At 35.4% G+C, this 25,053-nt stretch overlaps 1 protein-coding gene and 1 long non-coding RNA gene across 5 annotated transcripts in view; one reads left to right on the top strand and one right to left on the bottom strand.

The window, feature by feature from the left end:
* Positions 1 to 25,053, bottom strand: part of epha7.L (EPH receptor A7 L homeolog) — a 117,352-nt gene that overhangs the window by 13,542 nt on the left and 78,757 nt on the right. For 2 of the 4 annotated variants that reach the window (XM_018263378.2, XM_018263380.2), the window contains 9 exons: positions 18,707 to 18,831; positions 16,149 to 16,317; positions 14,508 to 14,616; positions 13,046 to 13,101; positions 8,988 to 9,113; positions 4,067 to 4,252; positions 3,565 to 3,626; positions 1,745 to 1,855; positions 683 to 892 (listed from right to left, as the gene is read on the bottom strand). In XM_018263378.2, the coding sequence (XP_018118867.1) occupies positions 683 to 892; positions 1,745 to 1,855; positions 3,565 to 3,626; positions 4,067 to 4,252; positions 8,988 to 9,113; positions 13,046 to 13,101; positions 14,508 to 14,616; positions 16,149 to 16,317; positions 18,707 to 18,831 (1,154 nt within the window). The remainder of the gene's footprint in view (positions 1 to 682; positions 893 to 1,744; positions 1,856 to 3,564; positions 3,627 to 4,066; positions 4,253 to 8,987; positions 9,114 to 13,045; positions 13,102 to 14,507; positions 14,617 to 16,148; positions 16,318 to 18,706; positions 18,832 to 25,053) is intronic. The other 2 variants (XM_018263379.2, XM_018263381.2) reach the window with 1 other exon arrangement.
* On the top strand, positions 15,099 to 15,740 carry LOC121393713. Its single transcript, XR_005961281.1, has 2 exons — positions 15,099 to 15,495; positions 15,602 to 15,740. It is a non-coding gene; the product is annotated as an uncharacterized LOC121393713 (long non-coding RNA).

Raw genomic sequence — 25,053 nt, 5'->3', positions numbered from 1 at the left:
CAAGGTTCAAACATAAAGGTCCAGATTCAAGTCAGCAAGAAAAAGGTTTATCACATGAAAACTCATGGACTCAAGATTCAATTTGGGATGCAATTCACTGTTTATCACATGAACACTCTATTGAAGTCTGGAAGTCTGAAAACTGGAACTGAATTTAGAGAAAAGTTTTTTCTCCTTGAATCTTTTTCTCACTGAATTGAATCTGGCCCAAAGAATCTTTAATTTCCCTGTCTGCCTTCTTTAACTTAAATAACAAAACATTTAGATTTTGGTGATTAAACAATAGCAAAAACATGTTGAGCTCAAGCCCTATTCATTGAGCACACATTGATAAGGGGTATACTGCCCTGTAAGGATGCATTTGCATTTTAAAATCCAGAACTGCACTTTAACACACCAGAGGGCAGAATGCAGGCAGTCAAACACAAAGCTATATGGTTAGGAAGGTGAAGAAAAGACAGCATTCATAACGTTCCAAACTTCAACAAGCTGATAAGATAAGGCCATCTCTCTATCATCTACATTTAAAATATTTAGCTGTTATATAGAAAACAAAGGAAAAATATCCAACTTTTCGGCTAGTCAAAAAGAAACTGTTCCACTGTCTTTAAAGCTATTGCATAACATATGATTTTTGTACATTTGTAAACAAACTCATACGTTTTATTGTAAATTAACTTACTGTTGTGGTATACACTGCATCTGGGTCATCCTCTATAACTCTAGACAAGCCGAAGTCTGAAACCTTGCATACCAGATTACTGTTCACAAGAACGTTCCGTGCTGCAAGATCTCTGTGTACATATCCCATATCTGCCAAATATCTCATCCCTGCTGCAATTCCTCTAAGCATTCCAACGAGCTGAATTACTGTAAATTGTCCATCATGTTTCTGAAGTGATAAACATATTTCTTTTTGTAAGGACTGCATACTTAGATATTCAATAGATTTCTAAATGATGATGTATGAGAATCAATACAGGTTTCTGTTTATGGAAAGCTTTATGTATGTTTTACAGAACATCAATGGTAAAATATTAATAAAGGAACTAATGGCAAACTGGGAACATACATTAATGCTAAGGTAGGAATAGTTATGCATGAGCAAATGAGGGAGTCTTGTTATGCATAGCGCAAGTGTAGGAAGTGAAATATTGCAACTTGGCAACCATTGGTGAAGCAGGGCTAAAATATTTATGGTGGTGGGAAGAAGAAAAAAATGCTTACACTTTTTGGCGATTCTAAAATGGCCAATGGAGTGTCCTGAATGACTGAGCTACTAAAAATGCAGTGGGCAAAGCACAGAAACTCTCCCAGTGTGCCAATGCCTCTAAGGGTATATCTGTAACACTGTGTGAGTGATAGATAAGGGCAAAGACAATAATTCATATGACTACATATGAACTCGCTAGGTTCTATCATCCACTCACATACCACACAGGGTATGAAGCATGTGGTGGGCACATCTTATTTATTTAGATGAAGACATTAGGGATGAAATGAGGGCGTTTGCCAGATCAGCATTAAGAAGGGGGTGCAAAGGGTAATGATATTAAAGTCACATGGGATGAATAATATGTACATATCTGCTAATGTAACTACATGTTTATTAATATTCATGCTCTTTTAAACAATGAGCGATTGATCATGGATTTCTGTTAGTAAGTTATACATTTTAAATAAAAGAATGAATATATATGCATTTATGATTATAATGACTGCTAGAGATGATTCAGATTTTTACCTGTGAATTTGTTCCTGGAGTATTTAGTGTTTGGACTTTTACAAATGGCATTGTCTGAGTAGATCCTGAGCGTTTAGATTTTGGAGGTGAAGTAAACCATTCCAAACAATTCTAAAGCAGAAGATGACAGCTTAGTTGACCTGGCATTTTAAAAATGATCCTATGCAATATTATTAAATAGAGGATGCCCGTGGAACACAGATGATGAAACATTTTTTTTTATTTCTCTACTATTGATTTTATACATTTATTCAGCAATCAATTTACAATAATGACAATGCAACTGGGAAACTTAACCTTCATTGCGTGTCTTAACTGTATGTATTTAATGCAATGATTACATAGCCAAACAACAACCTTTCAACACCACCACACATAATAATCTAATTATAGGGTACTATAGTATACTATAAGCCATATCATTGTACACTGTACTATTGATGTGGTTAAGTCTAAGACATGCGTTTTTTTAGTATACTGGTGCCCCAAATAATCATATAAAGATCATATTTTCTTTATATATTCTATGTATTCTCTCTCTATATAGTCTTCATATATTCTACCATTGTGTATTATCTTGTTACTAAAGGAGAACATTTACCCAGTTTAATAGTAGGATTTACCGACACTGTACTGTACTGTATTTTCTTACATGAAAAATTTAAAACATGAAAACAAAATATATTTTAAAAAACTGTATGAAATTTAATGGTTATATATTAGGAACTAAATTTTACGTTCGCCAGGGGAACAAGTCAAAATGGCATAAATTCTAGGAGGTTAGTTGTGTGGTCACGAAAACTGGCAGAATGTACACAAGGCTTTCAAAATAAAATGTTTATGTTAATTTTGCTTTAAAGGGCAACTAAAGTCTAAAATAGAATAATGTTAGAAATGCTGTATTATGTATACTAAATATAAACATGAACTTACTGCACCAGCAGCCTAATAAGACAAATGATTTATGCTTTCAAAGTTGGCGCAGGGGGCTGTCATCTTGTAACTTTGTTAGACATTTCTGCAATATCAAGACTCGCACATGCTCAGTGTGGTCTGGGCTTCAGTTGGGAGGTTAAGCTTAGGGATCGTCATAAATTATCAAAACAGCACAAGTCAAATAATATCTGCCATAGAAGCCAATACAGCAAGACTGATTAATAATCATAATATAGAGACTGCACTGCGTCTCTGGATACAAATCTCTACAGGGAATCCAACAATGCTGCTCGAGTTCTGGGAAGTAAGGTGGGGGGGCTCCCCCTGCCATTTGAAAGTATGATCGTTTACCTGCACAGCAGTTGGGGACCATCTGACAATTCCTATCCACAGCAGTAAAAGAAGGGGGAATTGCACTGCATACAGTCAGGTTTATGATAAAAACTGTAGACATCTTTTAATTAAAGTATATTGGAGATAGATTTCTTTTTCATTAAAGAAAGTAAAAATGGGATTTTATATTTTTGCCTTTACATGTCCTTTAAGCCAGGAGGATACAGCATACTGAGTGCATGGAACGTTCTCTCTGCGCATGCATTTACTTTGATATAAGCAGTAACACAAGAGAATTTTTAACCAAGGTATCCTACATGGCAGATTCTACATTTAAGAACAGTAGCAGCATATAAGTAAGAATAATATGTTAGAATAAACCGAGCACAGTACTTCTAAATATAAATATATGACACATTATCCCTTCAAATAAATTGGGCATACTTTGCCTTTTTTCTGCTACTGTTTAAAATTATTAGTCTTGATCCTGAATGTCAAAAGCATATGTATTCTAAACGTGCATTGTTCTGCATCTCGTAAATGGTACTCACTCTTAAAAATGCGTCGAGCGATCCATTCTCCATGAACTCTATTACAATCATGACAGGTTTTCCTAAATGAAACACAATGATTATAAAACATACATCAGCACGTAAAGGTATAGCAGCTTTGATAAGAAACATCCTTCACAAGAAAGTTTCAATATCACAACTTGCAGAAAAAGAAAAGAGATGGGCAGTTTTCAATATCTATGTAAAGCATGGGAAGGCCTTCTCTAATAAATAGTCAAAATATCAGAAAACTTTGGACATTACAATTTTAAAGCAATGGGGGAACATAATAATTTAGGCATGATGGAACATATAACTCATATAACAATTTTGTTTTTTACTTTTACAAATTTTCTTTTAATACACCCATTCTTTGAAAATAGAAAATTAGATTTTGTGACAAAATTTAAATTAGTGCTTTCAGTACAGCGAAACTGAGCATGTTCTTTTTATACTTAACTGCAATAAGATTATTCAAGAATAGTGGAAAATAAGTACTTACCCCGAGTAACAACTCCCTCTAAATGCACAACATTTGGGTGGTCAAACTGCCCCATTATGCTGGCTTCACATAGAAAGTCTCTTCTTTGCTTTTCCGTATAGCCAACTTTAAGTGTTTTTATGGCAACCGGTATATCTCTTTTTCCAGGAAGCTTCAGTCGACCACTGCACACCTCACCAAATTCTCCTAGAATGGTGAATATATATGTTTTTGACCATTTCTAAAACTAGTGATAAATTAATCAGAAAACATCTTGTTTCTGGGCATTGTCAAACTATTACATTTACAATAACTGTATGACACTCAAAGGCTTGAAACCTCAAAACATGGTTTGGTCACTATAACAGAGTGAGCACTGTTTTAGTTTTTAGATTAAGAATTATGCTTATTAAATTCATTTTACATTGTTCAGTTACTAATGTGAATGAATGAAATCACTAATAGAGAGCTTGGCCAGATGGGCCTCTGGGAAGTGGGTTTTTCAAATCTGTAGAAAGGTGCCAGAACTAGTGATGGGCGAATCTGACCGATTTTCTCTGCCGTAAATCTGCGGAACGGCAAAAAAATTGCCAAACGCATTGAAGTTAATGGGCAGTTTTCGCACTACATTTTTATAAGTGTGTATCATTATTTTTTACTAAATATTAGAGTCCATGTGCTTTTAGTTTAACCAAGTAGTACATTTACATACGTTATCTAACTTAGTTCCATTAATGGCATAACTATCAAGCATATTGTAAAACTCTGAATGAACATCCTCTGCCACATGGACAACCAAGCCACTTGTTTTTTCATCCTGTAAAAAGGATGTACCTTGTGCCAATTCTACTGATCTATGTGTTTATTATAAAAAAACCACACATAAAGCACTACTTTCACTGCATACCCATTAAAGGAATTTAAATAGATACAATATAGAACCTTTTGGTACACCATTAACAACTTCAGTCCAGTCCAGTTATAAAGAATGGACTCAACATTTTTTGCACCTAATCTGTCAGACAAGAATCTATACAACTCACTGCAACTTACTGTATGATTGTATGTAGGTCTTAAAAAATACACAGATACAAGTTAATGTTATAAACTAAAAAAGATAAAAAAAAGATACAAGGGAAAAACCACTTTTGGGAAAGACACGTGAAAATTACCTGTGTTGGCTTTACAGACTTAATATAGGCTTCAGAATAATATACGCTTCAGAATAGGGGTAATTGTGGGCATGACACTGCAGTTTTATAAGAAAAACATCCATGGGACACAAATATGTCTCCTCCAAAAAATATCTTTAATTGTGAGTAGGGATTAATTCTTAGGGCCCCTGTCACAAGATGCTTTTCCCAAAGCAATGCAAGCTACTGAAAGCTACAGTACCATGCACCATGGAATATAAGTGTAAATTGACTTTGGTATGGTAGCTTAGCCAATGCAGTTTCAGGTACAAAACATGCAGCAAGAGCAAAAAAGAGCATCTCCACTGTAGTAAAAGCAAACCAAGGTGTTTTAATTGCAAAAAATGGCATAACACTATGTACAGCACTTTCTATACCAGTCTGAATCTAATCATTTTCTCCTTAGCAACTGTTCTTAAGCAAACCTTTATCCAAAAAACACATCATGAATCATGGTAGAGACAGCCGCATAAGTAACCTGTAATCCATTAGCCCAATTTACAATTACAATGCCAGCTGGTCCATTAAGAGAATTTATCTGACCGCTTTTAGCAACAGGTCTCAATAGCACATTTTTATAAGGCACAAATACAAATATATGATTTCACTTTAGTGTCTTTCTTTTAACTTTATTGAAATAATAAAAACACTATACAGAAACACTTTAACAGCATTCTCTAATGCTCTAAGATGCTTTTGTGAGTTGCAGAGAAAAAAAAAACACTCAGAAGGGAGAAGATATTCAAGTTATATAGACCATAGGATAATGCAATCTCAATTCACCATGTATTAAAACTGATTTGGAAACAAAGTCTGTGTGAACAACCCTTTAGGTCTGGAGTGAATTCTTAGGCTTCTATTCAAATCTATGTGTTTCTATTCTTGCCTGAGAAGAATTTCATTTGTGGGAAGCCGGTACATTCAGCAACAAGAAGAGAACAGTACTGTTATTAACAGGGACCACAGTACAAAGCCTTATTATAGAGGGCAGAGCTTAATAGTTTGTTGGATGCATAAATAGGTCAGGAAATGTTTTAATAATGTGTAAAGGATTTCGGGAAGATTAGTGAAAGAAAGCTGTGTCTTTCAGATAATTATAAATGTAACAGTAGCTTCAAACCTTTTACCACTGGAAAATTTAGACTTCAATCACATGAACGTTTTTCTATATTCTATCCATATAGTAAAGATACAAAGCTGTACATACTGTACGAAGATAAGCTAGGCAAGATTAAATAATTTTTTAATAAAATGTATACTGGCAGATGTGAAAAGCATCTTCATTTATCGGCAGATTTATCAAAATGTGAGATTACAGTTACCACATAAAAAATCACCTGCTTTTTATAGATTCCTATAGGATTTTTAGAAGCATATTTATTAAATGGGGAAAGCTAACTTTCACCCACTGATACACATACTATTAAAAATCCCATAGGAATCTATAGAAAGTTTTTGAATTATTTTATGGTAACATCTGGGGGTTGTTTATCAAAGTCCAAATTCATCTCAATATTTTCTGCTACAAACTCCGATCAAATCCGCTCTGGTTTTTTACGTTTATATATTATTACACTTTCCTGGAAATTAGCTTTGCGGGAAAAAAAATGATTTTCGCGTTTTTTTCAGAGTTTTCATCCGATTTTCATGATTTTTTGGGATTTTTCACCAAAAACTCAGATTTTTTTCAGGGGATTGCACGAAACCCAGAGCACATCAAAAAATCATTGGGACTTCTCCCTTTGACTTATATGCAACCTCGACAGGTGTGAGATGCCAGATTTTAGTCCGATTTTATAAAAAAAAAATCAAATTTGTTCATGATTTTTGCATTTGGTGTTTAGTAAATAACCCCCCAAATCTCACATTTTGATAAATCTGCCCCTTAGTGTTGCCTTAACCCTTCCCTGCCTGTGGGACTAGTTGCCGTGGATCCAGCTATTCAACATGCGATTCATATCTGGAATGCTTGGGACCTTGGAGTTTTCAGGATAGGGGATCTTTATGTGATTTCACCCTTTAAAGGGTGGTTCATCTTTAAAGTAACTTTTAGTATGTTATAGAATGGCCAAGTCTAAGCAACTTTTTAATTTCTCTTCATTCTTTATTTGTTATTTTTTTAATTATATGCCTTTTTCTTCTGACTTTTTCCAGCCTATAACTAGGGGTCACTGACCCCATCTAAAAAACAAATGCTCTGTAAGGCTACAAATATAATGTTATTGCTACTTTTTTTTTTACTATATTTTTATTCAGGCCTCTCCTATTCATATTCCAGTCTCTTATTCAAATCAATGCATGTTTGCTAGGGTCATTTGGACTCTAGCAACCAGATTGTTGAAATTACAGACTGGAGAGCTGCTGAATAAAATGCTAAATAATTCAAAAAACACAAATAATACAAAATGAAAACCAATTGTAAATTGTCTGAGAATGTCACTCTGTACATTATACTAAAAGTTATCTCAAAGGTGAACAACCCATTTTCATGCAACTTAGCTGAACTCAAGTACAAGGTACGGTTTTATAACTACAGGGAAAAAGGAAATAAGAATCATTTGCTTAAAATGGACTTTATGAGAGATGTCCTTTCTGTAGTTTTCTGTATTCTTTTTTAAATACAAAAGAGAAGTAATTTCTCCTTCCTGTTCATTTCCATATGGTTGTTGCTATGGTCACAGATACCAGCCCTTTGAAAAGGAGATTGGTAGGGCTATCTTTCTTCAACACAACAAAAAATGAATTAAATGTATAAGCAATGTGGCTTATTTTGCTTGTATTAGTTGACTTAATTTCCTTTAAAACAGGTACATTTGATCTATGCATTTATGGTGCAGGTATTAAAGTAGTTCTAGATAAGTAGAATGCAGCATTTGCTATACCCACAATGTTAAGAACAAAGTTAATTTCTTTCTTTGAAACCATGTAATGTTCTATTAGTGAACTAGAGATATGTTTTATTTACTCTTTTTTCTCTGATCATACATTCCCGCTAATGCATAGACGTGAACAACAGGTTGGCTCCCTAATATTGAATTTGCATTTGGGAGAAGGCATTAGGTGTTATCTACACTTAAACTGTTCTACTTAAACATGCCAGCACAATGCAGTGGTTTGTTCAAGCCCCCCCTGGTTTAGACAATAAACAAAGACCATTCAATACAGCCATGGAATCTCATAAACCTGCTTGTTGTGAGAATCTCAGATTAAGAAAACAACATACAAGCTGTATAATTTAGAGATCCTATCCACCCTGTTTTAAGCACTGCATCCTGTCAATTGATAGTGACACGATATACAATATCTCTTAAACAGTTTTCTCTTAATGAAAAGGTAATTCCATGCTTTTGTTTAAACCTGTGCTAAATTATACATTTCATCACAAACAGGGGATTATGGTTTTCATTCACATGGTCTCACAAACAGAAGGTAGAAAAATTGCTATATTTTACAGACTGGGAAGCAGTCCCTCAAATACATGATTATTTCCTTCCATTTTAAATTTTCTCAGCATGTGTATATTTCTGTAAAAAGAAAATTCTGCTTTGCTTACATTAGTAAATATAAAAAAGATAAATAAAATGTACACACACTCTCCATGGTTTCCTGATTGTGATAGTGCCACTCCACATTTTGAAACCTCAATAACAAATGAACCATGATTTATAATTATTTGCATGTCATATCCCACAAGAGATGTGATCTTGGATCAAATGGAAATGCTGAACATTTAAAAAAACCTCACTCACCTGACCCAATCACACGCTCAATTTTAATACAAGATGCATCTAGTTCCTTGGCAAACTGATGGACAGCTCTATTTGGATCCTCGTACGTTTCAGGGTCAATGTAGGTTTTGGTGCCTGGAAATTTAACTGTAATGATGTCAGAAAGCAGGACTGTGATCAAGGAAAGCACTTATTATGTAGACAGATAGGGATGCCATTTCACAGAGCACTTTGTAGAATATGCTCTCAGACTATAAATATGTATAAGTAGCTTTAAGGCGCAAGTGCAGTCATATTAAGGCAAATTACTACCCAAAAGTGCTAGAAAAATGAAAATGCACAATTCTGTCCAATCTCTCATTTACAGAAAATACATTTTACATGTTTACATTATTTAAAAGGCTTTAATCTTTTCAAACACATTATTTTAATTTGTTTAAAATATTTACATTGCCATTATTAAACTATTTTTTTCAAGTCAAAGAGCTCATATATATATATATATATATATATATATATATATATATATATATATATATATATATATATATGAATGGAAAAGAAGACAGCAAACAGCAAGTTAACCTTATACAATGTGATTTCAAGCAGGCAGATGGAGAATGAGCTATACTTTCATTTTTTATGATAAGCAGCCTGGATTCCAAGTAACCTCTTGCATCTCAAATGGGCCTCTGATGGTTCTTTATTCAAGCTGTCATAAAACATTTTGACAGGAGAGAGATCCTCTGGCATACCAACATGGAAAACGTGTTGGCCAGGATCTGAAGGCATTGTTTGCAAAAAATAGTGGGAGTAAATAAAATGGAAATTGCAACTGCTTTAGTAAACAAATTCATCTCTCTTTTCAAATGCTTGATTTGATAACAAAAGAGGGCCAAAGATTTGGTTGGCATACCAAAATGACTTGCCTAAGTTTAACTCTATATAAAATCAATAAACATGTATTCATAATCAAGAAATTAGCTTTTCAATAACAATAAAACTAAACAAATTGTAAAAGGAGCTGGTGTCTATTGTGCTCAGATGCAGCTGATGCAGTCCGATTAAATTTATAACAAACCTCCATTTCAATGCAGCTGATAATTTCAGCAAAAATGTAACCCTTTTTCTAAGAATATCTGGCAAAAGAAAATTATCTTACTTATTACATACAGGTATATACAAAGGTATAAAATATGAGGTGCAGTTTATAGTAAAATATTGCCAGTATTTATAACCCATGCATTAATAATAAGACATAAATACAAATCATAAGTATTATGTAAATTATTAGTGTTATTTTTAAAACGCCATGCCAAGTTACTCAAACAGGAACACTGTAATTAGGCTATATGCTTGTTTATAAATTGTGGACTGCTATGCCCAAAAAGTGATAATTCAACCAAACAGTGTTGTGCCTTTGTGAATGTTAAAAGTAAATCTTGCCCTGTCTCAATATGATCCATGAATATAAAATCACTGCATATGCTCTTGAATATCAATCTCGGTAAGGAAGAATATATGAAAAATGTAAATCCAATGGACTGGTTAAAGGAGAAGGAAAGGCTAAAATTAAGTTAGCCTTATCAGAAAGGTCTATATAAATACACCAGTAAACCCTCACAGTAAAGCTGCTCTGTCAAAAGAAACAAAGCATTTCTTTCCTTCGAATGTGTATACATGGACTTCTGTATCAGACTTCCTGTTTTCAGCATAAACCTCCAGGGCTAGGGCTTGAACATGCTCAGTTGGCTCCTCTCTCCCTCTTCCCCTCCCTTTTCCCCCATCCCTCCTCCCCTCCCTGTTGTAATCTGAGCCCAGAGAGAGAGACTCAGACAGGAGTTGATCTCACACCAAGCTAATATAGCAGCTGCTACCCTAAACAAACAGAGATATTCTAGAGCTGTTTACTCAGGTATGGTAAAGCATTCTGCAGAATATAGTGTAATAGCTTGCTCTATTGTGGCTAATCTATTAGCGATAAACTGCTTTGTTTATACCATGTGTTAACATAACTAAACACCAGACCATTAATGACAATGACATGCAATTCAATTAAAACACTTGTTTAATAAACTGCTCTATCTGTGCATTTTAATTTCTGCTATAAATATAAATTGACTGTTTAATTTCTAGCTCTTATTTTATCTTAGCAGACTGATGATGATGTATAATTGTGGTTATTTTTTCAGTTCCCATAGAGCAAGCGCTAGATTGCTAATGGGTGTAGGCATACCCCTTAGCTTACCAAGCTATTGCGACCCGGTAATGCTGCTCATTGCACTGGATAAGAATTGTGGTACTTGGTGCAGAGAGCGGTGTCAGGAGGCACAGCTGAGTCGTACCCTAAGGGTGGTGGCACATGGGGAGATTAGTTGCCTAGAGACAAATCTTCTCTACTGCGGGCGATTATTCTTCCCAAATGCCTTTCCACCTGCAAGAATACGAATCGCCGCCTGAAGGAAACTTCAGGCGACTTTAGAAAACCGAAGCGATACGTATGCCCAGTGTTGGACTGGACTACCGGGATACCAGGAAAACTCCCGGTGGGCCCAGGTGTCAGTGGGCCTCTTGCTTCTAAGCAATTGGCCTATTTCATGGTCATTCCCTATTTCTTAGGATTCATAATGGAAAAATAGAGCATAGTAAGTAGATATAAAAGACTAGGAGAATAAAGAGGTTAAGTGAGAAGAGGAGAAATAATAGTTTGGAAAGTGGGCCCATGGTCTAAGGCTTTCTGGTGGGCCCATGGTATAAGGTTTTCTGGTGGGCCCCTAGCATCCCAGTCCAACACTGCGTTTGCCATCCTGCTGGGAATTCGTATTCTTGTTGGCGGGAGGGCATTTCAGGGAGATTAGTCGCCTGCAGTAGAGATGCCACCGCCCCTAGGGTAGGAGGTAAAAACAAGGCCTTGTTGTGGGTTGTGCCACCTGCTGCTCTATAACTTGCACATGAGAATGATGTTCAAGACAGGGACAGTAGGGGGCTGGAGTTGGAATGCCGATGTGCCCCCCCCCACCTGCTCCTCTTGGATAGACTGCTGCTAAACAAATAGAGTGCAAAATCTAGCAAAGTTCTGGGAAGGCAGAATACAGATGCAAAGTGCAAAAAAATGGACACTTGCAGCCTTTAAAAGATACAATATGACAGATCCGTACAAATAGCTTGAGTTTTTTTGTTGAAGTTTTCCACCATTTAAAAACTAAAATAATGTCTTATTGCATTTATATTAAGGTTCCCTTAGAATTCATTTGCAGAACTGTTATTTTTTTTCTTATGATTACTTTCAATGCTAGGTGGAATAGCTCCAGTTTCTTACCAGGCAACGGTGCTGTCATTATAATGATTGACAAGGGATTCTGAAAAAGAAACCCAGAGGCAAAGATCACAGATATCTGACCACTGAACTATAAATTACAAAATCTCCTGGGAGGTCCTTAAAGGAGAAGGAAAGCTACGGAGGCATTTTATTGCCAATAGATTAGCTGCAATAGTGCAAGCTAGAATGCTATATTTATTCTGTAGAATGTTTTACCATACCTGAGTAAAAAGCTCTAGAAACTCTCTGTTTGATTAGAATAGGAGCTGCAGTATTAATGTGGCGTGACATCACTTCCTGCCTGAGTCTCTCCCTGCTCTGGGCTCAGATTACAGTAGAGAAGGGAGGGGGGGGGAGAGGAGCAAACTGAGCATGCTCTTGCCCAGGGCAATGAGGTTTAAGCTGAAGGCAGGAAGTCTGATACAGAAGCCCATGTGTACACAATAGAAGGAAAGAAATGCAGTGTTTCTTTTGACAGGGGACTCAGAGCAACATTACTTTGGGGATTTACTGGTATATTTAGATGGACCTTTCTGATAAGGCTTACTTACTTTTAACCTTTCCTTCTCCTTTAAGAAGCTGAGAAAAGCAATGCTAATATAAAGTAGCAGTCACTGCTATTACTGTTTGTGAAGGAGCATATAAATGTCATAAGTGTAATCGGGTTCATGTGTGTTCTTATAATGCATTACAGAGCTCCCTGGGAGAAAAAAAATACAATGAAGATATTAACAAAGCAAATTTGAAAGCAAACACTTACAATGAAAGTAAAGTTCTTCATCCCCTTCTTGGTCAGCTTTGCTGTAGCCGCAGTGCCTGGGATTTCAACAGAAAGAATTGATTATTGCACTGCTCATCTGCCCCTTTTCATCTCAAGTAATAAGACTTTGCTGTTGTAAAAGAATTAAACAGTAAACTAATATTTAAGAACTGATATGTAAAGGAAGGTTGCTTATTCCATGTTTGGTGCTTGTAGGATAATTAGACTACAGTATACAACCCCTCCCTTCAGTCATTTTTGTGACTGTTTTGCTAGTAGGAGTCCACTATGCAGGGGGATTTCCTGTGACCTGGAAATATAATTATATAACTGACCAAAATCAAACATCAAGTTGCTTCAGTCCTATTTAACTCAAGGAATCATAAAAACCATAGATTTTTTATGATTAAAACAATAGGCAAAAGCACAAGCAGTATTTATTGAACTCAAGTTTTAAAAGGGGGTATGCTGCTCATTTAAATTAGATTTTATCATATAATGCCACAGACTGATCATCACTGGTTGCTGATTGGTTCACATAACAGATGCATTTGGCATGTTTCATAATAATGCTTTATGCACCAACAACCTCCACTGCATTATATAAATATATACATCAGGATTTAATGTAAAATACTAAAATAAGTTTATTTAGATCGAAAACACATGCAGAATGCTCAATGTTTTTGTCCTGTACCCAGAAGCTTGCTCCTGATGAAAGTCTCTAGGCTATTGGACCTAAACTCTGAGTATTCTGCATATGCTTTCTATCAAAGTAAACTTCTTTTGGTATTTTTTTTAATCCCAAGAGTGCAGTAGCTTTGTTTGTTTTTCACTCCTGCTGCAGGATTTTTTTTTAATTTGCCTTTACATTTTGCTTCTTTCAGTCCTGAACACAGCAACCAGAAAAATCTCACAGATGCAAGTTCTTGAGCCTCAAACAGAAAAAAATGTGCCACTAAGGAATCATTGCAGGCTGCACTTTTGTGCCTTTTTCAAAGATGCAGAGTGAAGCCCTGTAACAATTGCCACTTGCATTGGCACTCCAAGCTTTTACAGGCATTCAAGGTAGCACCTATATCCTGCCCGCAGGCATTCTTAATAAGGCACAGCTTTTTTTTGAAGGTGCAAGAGCAAACTACAGAAACTGGTAAAAACTGCAAAAAAACATGCCACTTTGCACATATTTTTGCACGTTGCTGTCTACCCTGTATTATTTTGGCAATATTGTTAAAATTTACTTTCTTTAAACTACTGCCTTGTTGCTAGCACCCACTTCAGTGTGAAACTAGAGAGCTGCAGAACAAAAAGTTAAACCATTCTATAGGAAATTCTTATACCACTGGCTACAAAATTCAATTCTCAAGATTTTTCCTTTAACAATAAAAGGATAGTACTGACTATTTAGCAAATGTAATATTATATGCATTTCATAATTGATGCATTCATCAAAAATAGTTACCTTCTTCCAATGATAAAGCCAAATACCATAAAGACTAAAATGATTGTTCCTGCTACTGCAACCACAGCTATGATGATCACTGGATTTTGTTCAGTAGACACGGCAGTTGCTGTATGAAAAAAAAAAGTATAAATAAGATTTTAGCCAAGCATCAGAGTCTATGGATAGAATTCCTTTATATATACATTTCTTACTTTTGGAACAAAAAAAAAAAAAAAATACAATAATCGATAATATCAAATATCATATCACAGGGGCAGAAGGAATGAGCTTATTTGGTGGCTCTTCTGGGCATGTGGCTACGTTAGGCTACTGGTAAAATACAAATCTACTATATATATATATATATATATATATATATATATATATATATATATATATATATATATATATATATATATATATATATATATATATATATATATAATTCAGTAAATGGACCCGCACTCATTCTTAAAGGTGAAATAAATGTGCTTTTATTCACAAATGAAATGAACCTGTGAATAAAAGCACATTTATTTCACCTTTAAGAATGAGTGCGGGTCCATTTACTGAATTGTAACATGGAATTTTGACCAACGCACTGTAGCTGCCCGCCCAAGCCAATCTAACATTTGAACTGCATAATTCATTGTGACTGTTAATAAGAGAAGTTTATAGCAACTTAGCGCTAGTTTTCTGTACAGAACAATATATACCTCTATACGCTCTGTTGTATGGCAAGCAGAAAAGTTATTCCTGCTGTTAAAGTTCATTTGTGTGTAAAGTAACAGCCAGCAGCTATAATATAGCCAGCTAGGCACAGGACATTACAGGGTTAATTTGAGTACTCCAGCCACCTGACAGTCTAGTCCAATCAGAACCCAGCCTCACTCTGAGATCTTCTAGAATCTAGCCAGACATGCCAGCAGCCATCTTAGAGACAGAATCTTCAGAGAGCATGCCAGAGTAGAGAAACTGCCCTTAAGATCCTATGAGGCGAAAATAGGTGAACTATCTTTGTTTATGTGTACTGATTAATGCTGCTAATGACAATGTTAGTGATTATATGTTAGAATATATACTGAATGCTCTTTTTGTATGTTTGCCCCTAGTTCTACCACATTCTACACATTCTACGCATTCTACGTGTACTTACTGCACTTATATTGCACCAATATTGCTAAAACTCATCATCTTTGTTCCTGATTCCCTATCCTGATGATGTTACCAATAAAGAAAGTTATTTTTGTACCAGTGGTATGTTCTTAAAGTCTTTCAAGGACCCGAGGACAGTTACACGCACCACCATCAACAGAATCTGAACCGGGAGGAGTGCGTTCACTGTACAAACTTTGTATATATATATATATATATATATATATATATATATATATATATATATATATATATATATATATATATATATATATATATATATATATATATAAAATGTTCATCTGAATCATCACTCAGATTTTCATTTCAAATTCCTTATTATAATACATATATGCTGCTGATCACCAGTTGTAAACAGATTTGCAGGCACAGCAGCAACTTACTCTGTGAGCCCATAATGTCATACACCAATTTTTCATGCCATGTATGCAATATAAAAAACAAGCAAATTTGTAATATACTAAACAGGTTAACCTTATATACCTGTAGCCTCTTCAAGGGTTGTGACATCAAGTCTTGGGCTATACATTCCATACCCAGCAGCGGTAAAAGCACGAATTTGGAAAATATATGCAGTCCCTGGTCGAAGATTGTTAATTGAAACTGAAGTCAATTTTGTTTTCAGTGTAGAATATGTGCGTTCTCTCTGGTCCTAAAGGAAATTATTTCAGTGCATACATAGGTTATTTATTGCTCAAGTGATATGGTAAAAATATCAACTAACAGTTAAAGGGGATGTGATATATAATAAATAAAGATTTAAAGATATCCTTTCCAATCTAAAAACAAGATACAGTAGTAAAAGATCTAACCAAGTTCAGATATGGGATTTAATATACAGACATGTCAAGTCTAATTGTCCAGTCAACTTGAGCTGCTATGGGAAGGGATCAGCAAAACAGCTTGGTGCACTATGCTCACCACTCATATCAAATGGTACAGCTGTGTGTAAATTAAGTGTATTTTATCTATATAGTAAAAGAACAGCTTGAGGTGCACAGACAAGATATGCCAGGTCTAGGAATATATTCAACACTAGTTACTTTTTAACATTTTCTTTTCTCCCAATAATTACTCCAAAATCATCTGAAAAGAAAACAAACAAAACTAATTTTAAACTAAAATGATATGTGCTTGGGATATAATGTAGGTACAGGTATGGGATCCGTTATCCGGAAACCCGTTATCCAGAAAGTTCAGAATTACGGAAAGGCCGTCTCCAATAGACTCCATTATAATCAAAACGTTCCAAAATTTTAAAAATGATTTCCTTTTTCTCTGTTATAATAAAACAGTACCTTGTACTTGATCCAAACTAAGATTATAATGAATCCTTATTGGAAGCAGAACCAGCCTCAAAACAGATCCATAGTTACATAGTGAAAAAAGACTGAAGTCCATCAAGTTTAATCTCTAAAAAATGAACCCAGCATCCATAAATACACACACTGACCCCCACTGACTGATCCACCTAATACTCTGTTCATATTTGCCAAAGTCTGTCCCTATCCAGGTCTGCAGTTCAGGACCGTCCTAACTGTATGCTCTGCAAAAGTCAAAGAGATTGATAATAAATACTGTAATATCTAAGTGATGAGGATGCCAGAAATGTATTTGTCTTCTTGTGGCAATTTGTGCTGTGGAGCATAGCATATAAAATGCCTTTGTTTCATAAGCTATTTTAAAATGTAAAAGGTAATAGAGAGGCATGGGACCTGTAAACCCCCCCCCCCCCCACACACACACAAAAATGTAATCAGTGAACAGCCTCTTTGAAATCTTTAGATACCTTCCACTCTGGTTGTTAAAAGATTGACAGTAAGGCTGCAGCATTCCCTTAATCACTTCAAAATCCTTCTACTCCTCTAACCCACTCTGCCCCTCCTTCAGGAATATACTTTGGCTGCATGCATGGCATGCTCAGTTCTTCTCAGCTCAGATTACTAAATACACCCTCCAGTCTAAAAGCCAATGGATATATAGCATTGCTGGTTCCCATATAAACTTAGAAACTGCTCTATCTGTCTGATCCTATTTTGTTCTCCTAACCACCTCTCCTGAGCTCAGCTTAACCATTACAATGCTCAACCCCAGCAGAACTTTTTATCAAAGTATGATGTGCCTGTAAACCTGCATTCTGCATTGCATGAACTTTACAACATGCTCTGTTTGCAAATGTCTGTGTTACTGAGGATGTGTCAGAGGGAAAACAAACAAATTGCTTTAGGAAAATGTGATGGCACTGGCAAATTGAGGGGTATATGCAGTTCAGATGATGTGACATCGTAGCAAAATGTAGGCTTTACATGTCCTTAATTAAACCCAATAGTAATGTTTTGCCTCCAGTAAAGATGAATAATAGTTTTGGGATCAAGTACAAGCTACTGTTTTCTTATTACAGAGTGGAAATCATTTTTAGAAAATAATTATTTGATCAAAATAGAGTCTATAGGAGATGGCCTTCCCGTAATTCTGATAACAGATCCCATACCTGTATAGTAATGTTTTAGTATGCTGGGTGATGTGATGTTAATATACACAACTTTAAGAGCAGTGACACAGGTATCAGACAATTAAATACATAACTGAAACCATTTGCAGCAAAATCAGAATAGTGTACAGTATATTATTTTCCCAGTTTGGACTGTAGGTAATGCAGGTTTATTAAACATTTACATATATTTCACTCAATTAATTATATAAAAGACATGAAAATTAAAAATACGTTAAGAACCTCCAAAACATCTATCTATTTTTTTATTGCTGATGGTTTTCCCCTTCCTTATGCTGGGAGTCTGGTGCTGGTGCACCTGGACCACATTTCTTATATGGGGATTTTGAACATGATATTCTAATGTCTTATCTTCCTTCTATTGTGCAAGGATCTATGCAGGTCAGGTCAAAGTAACCTCAGCAAGATATGTACATCATTAAGCGTCAAGAGGTTAAGGAGTAGAATCCAAATAAAGTTCTTGGAGTATATCAGTCTTACAGATCGAACCCATTGTCTACTAGGCATTCAAGATTGTGAAAGCACTTACTTTCTCATAATATTTGATTTCATATTCTGTAATGACACCATTGGGATGTTCAGGCTCCTGCCAGGACAAATCAACAATTCGCTGTAATACTCTTTCCTTCATTACTCCACTAACTTGTGAAGGAGCTGAAAAAAGACAAAGAAAAGCATTTATTTTGATATATCAAAATTTCAAACACAATCATTTTCATACAGTGTGACGTTTACTAAGCTGGAAAGAAGTACCTTTCCCATAAAGTGCAATTAAGCTACTGATGAATATTCAAAAGAGTCTTTATTGCACACATAAACTATAATCGAAATGTAAATTAAAGTGCAAATAGCAGAAGACAGCATTGTTGAATTTCATGTAAACAGGAATTGATGGGATTAGACTGACAATTAAGCAAATGAATTTTAATTAAGCCCAAAACCGACGGCTTTTAGATCAATCTTGTGATGCACCGACAGACCAAATATTTATTGTTCATTAAAGTACAACACAAATTTGGAAAACATCATGTTGGTTTTTAAAGTGAGTGCAAATATTAAATAAGTATATTATTGGTAGGAGCCATGTCCTTTAAATCATATGTAAACACATGAGTTCAAAGATACACAGTTAAAAAAGTTGTGGTAACTTTATGGTGGTAATTGTTGTCAACTGGATATAATGTACACTTTACATATAAAAGCAACTCCTGTGCATAAAACATCCGTGTGCAGTGGAGGAGGGTATGCATACAAGAGTGTAGGATATCAGTGCCAAAGTCCAGAGATAGTTCCAAGGAATTTGCTACTTAACATTTTTCTTAAAGGTAAGCTATACTTTCAGAATAAATACTTAACCAACAGATAATTGATATCTTAAAGGGGACCTATCACAGACATACAAAGCTGAATAATAAAAGTAATTTGCAAATTAAACATGAAACCCAAGTTTTTTCATTAAAACATTCATGTCTGTTAAAAATGTATGTATTTACACATCTGTTAATTATGTATTGCCTGCCCAGCCTCTATTCTGGAGCATAAACACGTTTTTTTTTCTTTGGGGGGGGCAAACCTGTCTGCTTGTTGTGCCTATAAATTCTAAAGGCCCATACACGGGCCAATAAAAGCTGGCGACAGACCAAGTCGGCAACTTATTGGGCCCCAACAGGCTTTCCCAAAAGTCGGGCACATGCCGAACAGGCAGGTTAGAAAATCCCGCCGGATTGTGGGCGCATCTTTTCGTTGATGCTGCCCCACGATCCGACCGCCAGTTTGGCCTCTGTTCTGATCCGATTTTGGGTCTCTATGTCTTTGGCCACCTTAAGACAGAAGGAAACTAAATGTAAACAAATTATATAGTGTATGTAAAGGGTGTTTTGCTCAAGTACCATTGGAATTATTTATTAAGGTGGCATATACATATAAATAAATATGTTTTAGTTTGAGCCACTATTTTGTCATGGTCTGTGTGCTCCCACACTGACAGGAAATGATGCAGCTTACTTAGTATTTAGTACTATCTACTTTATTATTTATCTATCCTGACAGAAAATGAGAAAATGCTCCCACTAAGCCTACTGGAAAGATCAATGCATCTATATATTGGGAGTTGTCCAATTTGTGGTGCTTGTCCCACTAAGGAGGATAAAACAGTGGATCATGGCAGCATGAAGACCCAATAGTGTTATAATTTTAAGGGAATTCTTATTCACAGCTGTGGATTAAAATAATTTAAATATGCAGTCGCGTTATTATCTTAGAAATCTTAAATAAATTATGCATACTAAAGAGGGCATAAACCTGACCACTGTTTCCATGGCTTCTGCAGTAGTGATACTGGGTTTGGGGTTGAGACAAAAATATTGTTAGGACACAGTGCTCCAGTCCACTTTCTTCAAGCTCATCATCAGTGGTGCAGTACTGCAGCAGCATTTGGAGAAGAAGTGGCCCCTAAAGTAATTTACAGGGGGGATAGGGGAGGCAGGGCGTTTTAGAACTTTAAATTAGTGGATTTTTAAACGTTTTTGTAAACATCTAGAAAGTGAAACAATCACTTGCAGACAGCATAGAAAGCTACGTGGCTATAAGTCAATGGTCACTAAGAGATGCTTGCAGTTTTACTAAAATCAGTTACTACAGTACAGATTTGGCATCCCTGAGGCAGGTGTACACTAGCACACACAAATTAATTCTTCCTTGGCAGCAGCTGTTCAGTCTTGTATAAAATTGCCCAAATACTTAAACCTTCACTGAATGTTTGTCCTCAATGGTTCACTAACCCTAATATGTACAGTATATTAAAATGTGAGATTGTGATGCAAACGCATGATTGTCAACAAGACTTTAAAGTCAACAAAACCTATCAAATTTCACATTAAATATTTAAAAGGATAAGTATTTTCCCCCCATGCGCTATGATTTTAAAATATTACAACACTCATACAAAGTTCATCAAAGTATTTAATGTACACAATTACAGGATCCCTTATTCAAAAACAGAATTAGGAAGGTCATCCACCATTTTAAGCAAATCATTTTTAAGCTTTCCTGTAATAAGTATTGTGTAGTTGATGGTTACTAACTTCATAAATCCATATTAGTGGCACATCATTCCTATTGGGTTTATTTAATGTTTTTTAATAACATTTTTGTTTTAATAGACAATATATAAAATATATTTAAACATATATATTACATTTATATAAAAAAATATATAATAGATAAAGATAATTTACAATATATAAAGATTAAAAAAAAACAAAAAACCCAGGTGCCAACCATTCTGTATAACAGACCCTATACCTGTATCACCATTTGTTAACTGGTTTATCATCTAATTGCAAAATTCTTGATATTGGATTTTCGGTTAAGAATATATACTGAGACTGATGCTATACAATTCAGTCAGAGCGACGGATCAATGCAGATTTAGCATTTATTTAGAACAGAAATCTGCTAAAAATTAGACTGCAGACTTGGAATGTAAGACACTGTTTTAAATTCAGAGGGCTGCTGGAATTTGTCAATCGAATATATTTCAATAAATGAGGTTGTTGAATGAGAAAAACTAATTCACTCTTTAACTTGATCAGGGATGATAAACTAGTTTCTTATCTGACTAAAGGGCCAGAAACACTACACTGTCTGCATTTTAGCCAGGCATTTAGAAATCATTCATCAGTTTAAGTATCCCACTAAAATATTTTGAAATTGTTCAGGACATATTCTCGAATTAAAATCTGTGCATAAGGATCACAGATCATCTTAAAATGACTCATTTTAAATAAAACTGCTGGTAATTTGTACTCCCTGAATCTAATTCTCTCTTGTTTTCTTCAGTGACCTTATTTTATAGTGATTCTCCCATTGCTCAGCTCTGGTGAAAGAAAAAAATAAAATCAATGCATTTACTCTAGGTCACCACTTGACTTCAGGTCATAAGCTACAGACCGGTCATGCATGTTTAATTTAAATTCTCATCCTACTGCATAGAAGTAACAGGTCTTCAAGCAATAAAAAGCAGTTTCACAGGGAACTCAGTAAGGAGTGAATTACAAATTGGTCCCGCTGTTATGGAGCCTTGGATTCAACATTACCACCTTCTTCTGTATGTGCACCAAAATCTAATAAGACATACTTGCAGTGCCAGGAGCATTTTTCAGTTTTCAATAAAGAAGAAAAAGAGAAACACTTTCAGTAGAAACTTCTTTTACACATACAAAAAATACTAAAACATTGCATTTTAATCTTTCTTCTTGAGCACAGATCTTGGAAATGTAAGAAAGGCTAATGTACTGTATCAGTTATTGTGCATGCAAAACTTGTAGAATTTAAGTAAAAATCTTCACATGAGTGTAAACCATGTATTCCATTTACACCTCGGGGCAAATTTACTTAAGGTCGAATATCGAGGGTTAATTAACCCTCGATATTCGACTGTCGAAGTTAAATCCTTCGAATATCGAAGTCGAAGGATCTAGCGCTATTCATTCGATCAAACGATTAAATCCTTCTAATCGTTCGATTCGAAGGATTTTAATCCATCGAATAGGCTAACATTGACTTTGTTAGCTTTTAGGTGGCGAACTAGGGGGTCGAAGTTTTTTCTTAAAGAGACAGTACTTCGACTATCGAATGGTCGAATAGTCGAACGATTTTTAGTTCGAATCGTTTGATTCGAAGTCGAAGGTCGAAGTAGCCCATTCGATGGTTGAAGAAGCCAAAAAAAAACATTCGAAATTCGAAGTATTTTCCCTCTATTCCTTCACTCGAGCTAAGTAAATGTTTATATACAACTGCATCTCCCTTGTGTTTTACAAAAATTGACCAATTTCATAAATATATCTATAACTGTTCAGCACTATTGTATTCAGCTAGAAGGCTTACCATTTATCTGAGCCATATGACACAATCTACATGAGCTTGATGTCTATGAGACATTGGAGATGTCTGTTATATTGAGAAATCTGAGAGCTATAATATTAATAGTAATTAAAGTATTAATTGAAGTTAAAAGTGAAATTACACCCATAGCAAACACAACAAATGATCATGTGGTGCTATTTAAACTAATATATAGAAGAGGGGCTCTGGTAATGTAAGTAGGGTTGCAGATTGGAAATTCATCATATAATATGTGCTTTGTACTTTTATCAATGTTTTTCTCCCAAGTAGCTATCTGCCCTATCTTCAAACTATTCCTGTTCAGAGTTTTGAAGCAACAGTGAAAATGGTTGAATTTTGATTGATACAAAAAAGGGCCCATGCAACCCAGCTGGCTTCTATATAATTTAGGATTAAAAAGGCTCATTTATCATTGTGCATTGTGTACTACAAGCTTTATTGGCAAGGCACATCCCTGACAGTTAAATGAGCCTGTGCTGGGATATTATGTACGCAGCAGGTGCCCAATAAAATGTTTAGAAGTACATAGCTGTGATTGACAATGTGTATGTGTTACTTTGAGACTCAATGCCTCATAATACATCACAATCATATTTTGTAACACACTCTGCACTTACAAAATGTACAGGACTACTGAGTACTATGCAGACCAACATATAATTACTGAATAGAAATTTACTGAACTATAATAGGTAACGGGAGATGCTTCCCAACATTTCTTCTATGTTACAGAGCTCTTTTGGATTTTAACATGATGCACAAAGGGACTTTTTTCTTGTTATTACAGTAGTTAAATGGAAAATCAAAGAGCCACATTTACTTATCAAAAGAAAAAACAATATAAATTATTGTCTACATTCTTTTTATAATTGAAGTAGTCATTTTCCTTATCCAGCCACAAAATATCCCTCTCACAATTGAAGAGAGACGGGTTGCTCAGAGGGGGAGAGTGAATAGTAACTTATTATAATAAGTTTATTTCATAAATGGTACAGAATTTATACTTGATTATACTTGGAAAGTTTCTTATTTCAGCAAGAAGAAGAAGTTTATATTACATTTTCATTTTCACAATAGATCCCCTTTAAGTCCCCTGGGGTAAATCTCACTTGGAACAGTTAATGGAACCCACTTGTACAGGAATAGCATATTCATGGTATTTCTCACTGTAGATACTGGAAGGACACTAGTTGAATATCTATGAAGTAAACAAATATCTGCCCATAAGGCTGCAGTCTTTAGTCTAGGGATGCACCGAATCCAGGATTCAGTTCGGGATTTGGCCAGCATTCGGCCTTTTTCAGCAGGATTCAGATTCGGCCGAATCCTTCTGCCCGGCCAAACCGAATCCGGATCCTAATTTGCACATGCAAATTATGGGTGGGGAGGGAAATCACGTGACTTTTTTTCACAAAACAAGAAAGTAAAAAAATGTTCCCCTTCCCAATGGTTCGGATTCGGTTCGGTATTCAGCCGAATCTTTCACAAAGGATTCGGGGGTTCAGCCGAATCCAAAATAGTGGATTCGGTGCATCCCTACTTTAGTCATCATTTATATCTTTTGGAGCTACCAGAAGATGCTTAGAAACAGAATACTTTAGTACTTGAATTAAAGTATTAATAGATTTGGACCCCCCCCCAGACTCCAGCTTCTTTTCAGCAGTGCAGCCTCTCCTGATAGGGCAAATGGGAGCACCAAATGTCACAATATGCTTTGATATGCACTGTTCGAAGCAGCCCCCTGACCTGGCATCAGCCCAGATGTTGGGCATTATGTTCTGCTAACCATCTGTTCCTTTCTTAATTATTATTATTGATGACATGAACATGCTGCCAGGAGGTTATCTTTGACCAGTCGCTCTCCTTCTCTAATCAAATTAATACTATTGCCAAACCCTGCCTCTTTTTCCTCTGCAATATTGGCAAGATACACCCCTTTCTTTCACAAATAACAACCAAAACACTAATCCA

The sequence above is a fragment of the Xenopus laevis genome, chromosome 5L, assembly GCF_017654675.1.
Source record: "Xenopus laevis strain J_2021 chromosome 5L, Xenopus_laevis_v10.1, whole genome shotgun sequence".
Lineage (NCBI taxonomy): Eukaryota > Metazoa > Chordata > Amphibia > Anura > Pipidae > Xenopus > Xenopus laevis.
The sequence above is the reverse complement of the archived record's forward strand: the minus strand, read 5'-3'. Positions and strand labels throughout refer to the sequence as shown.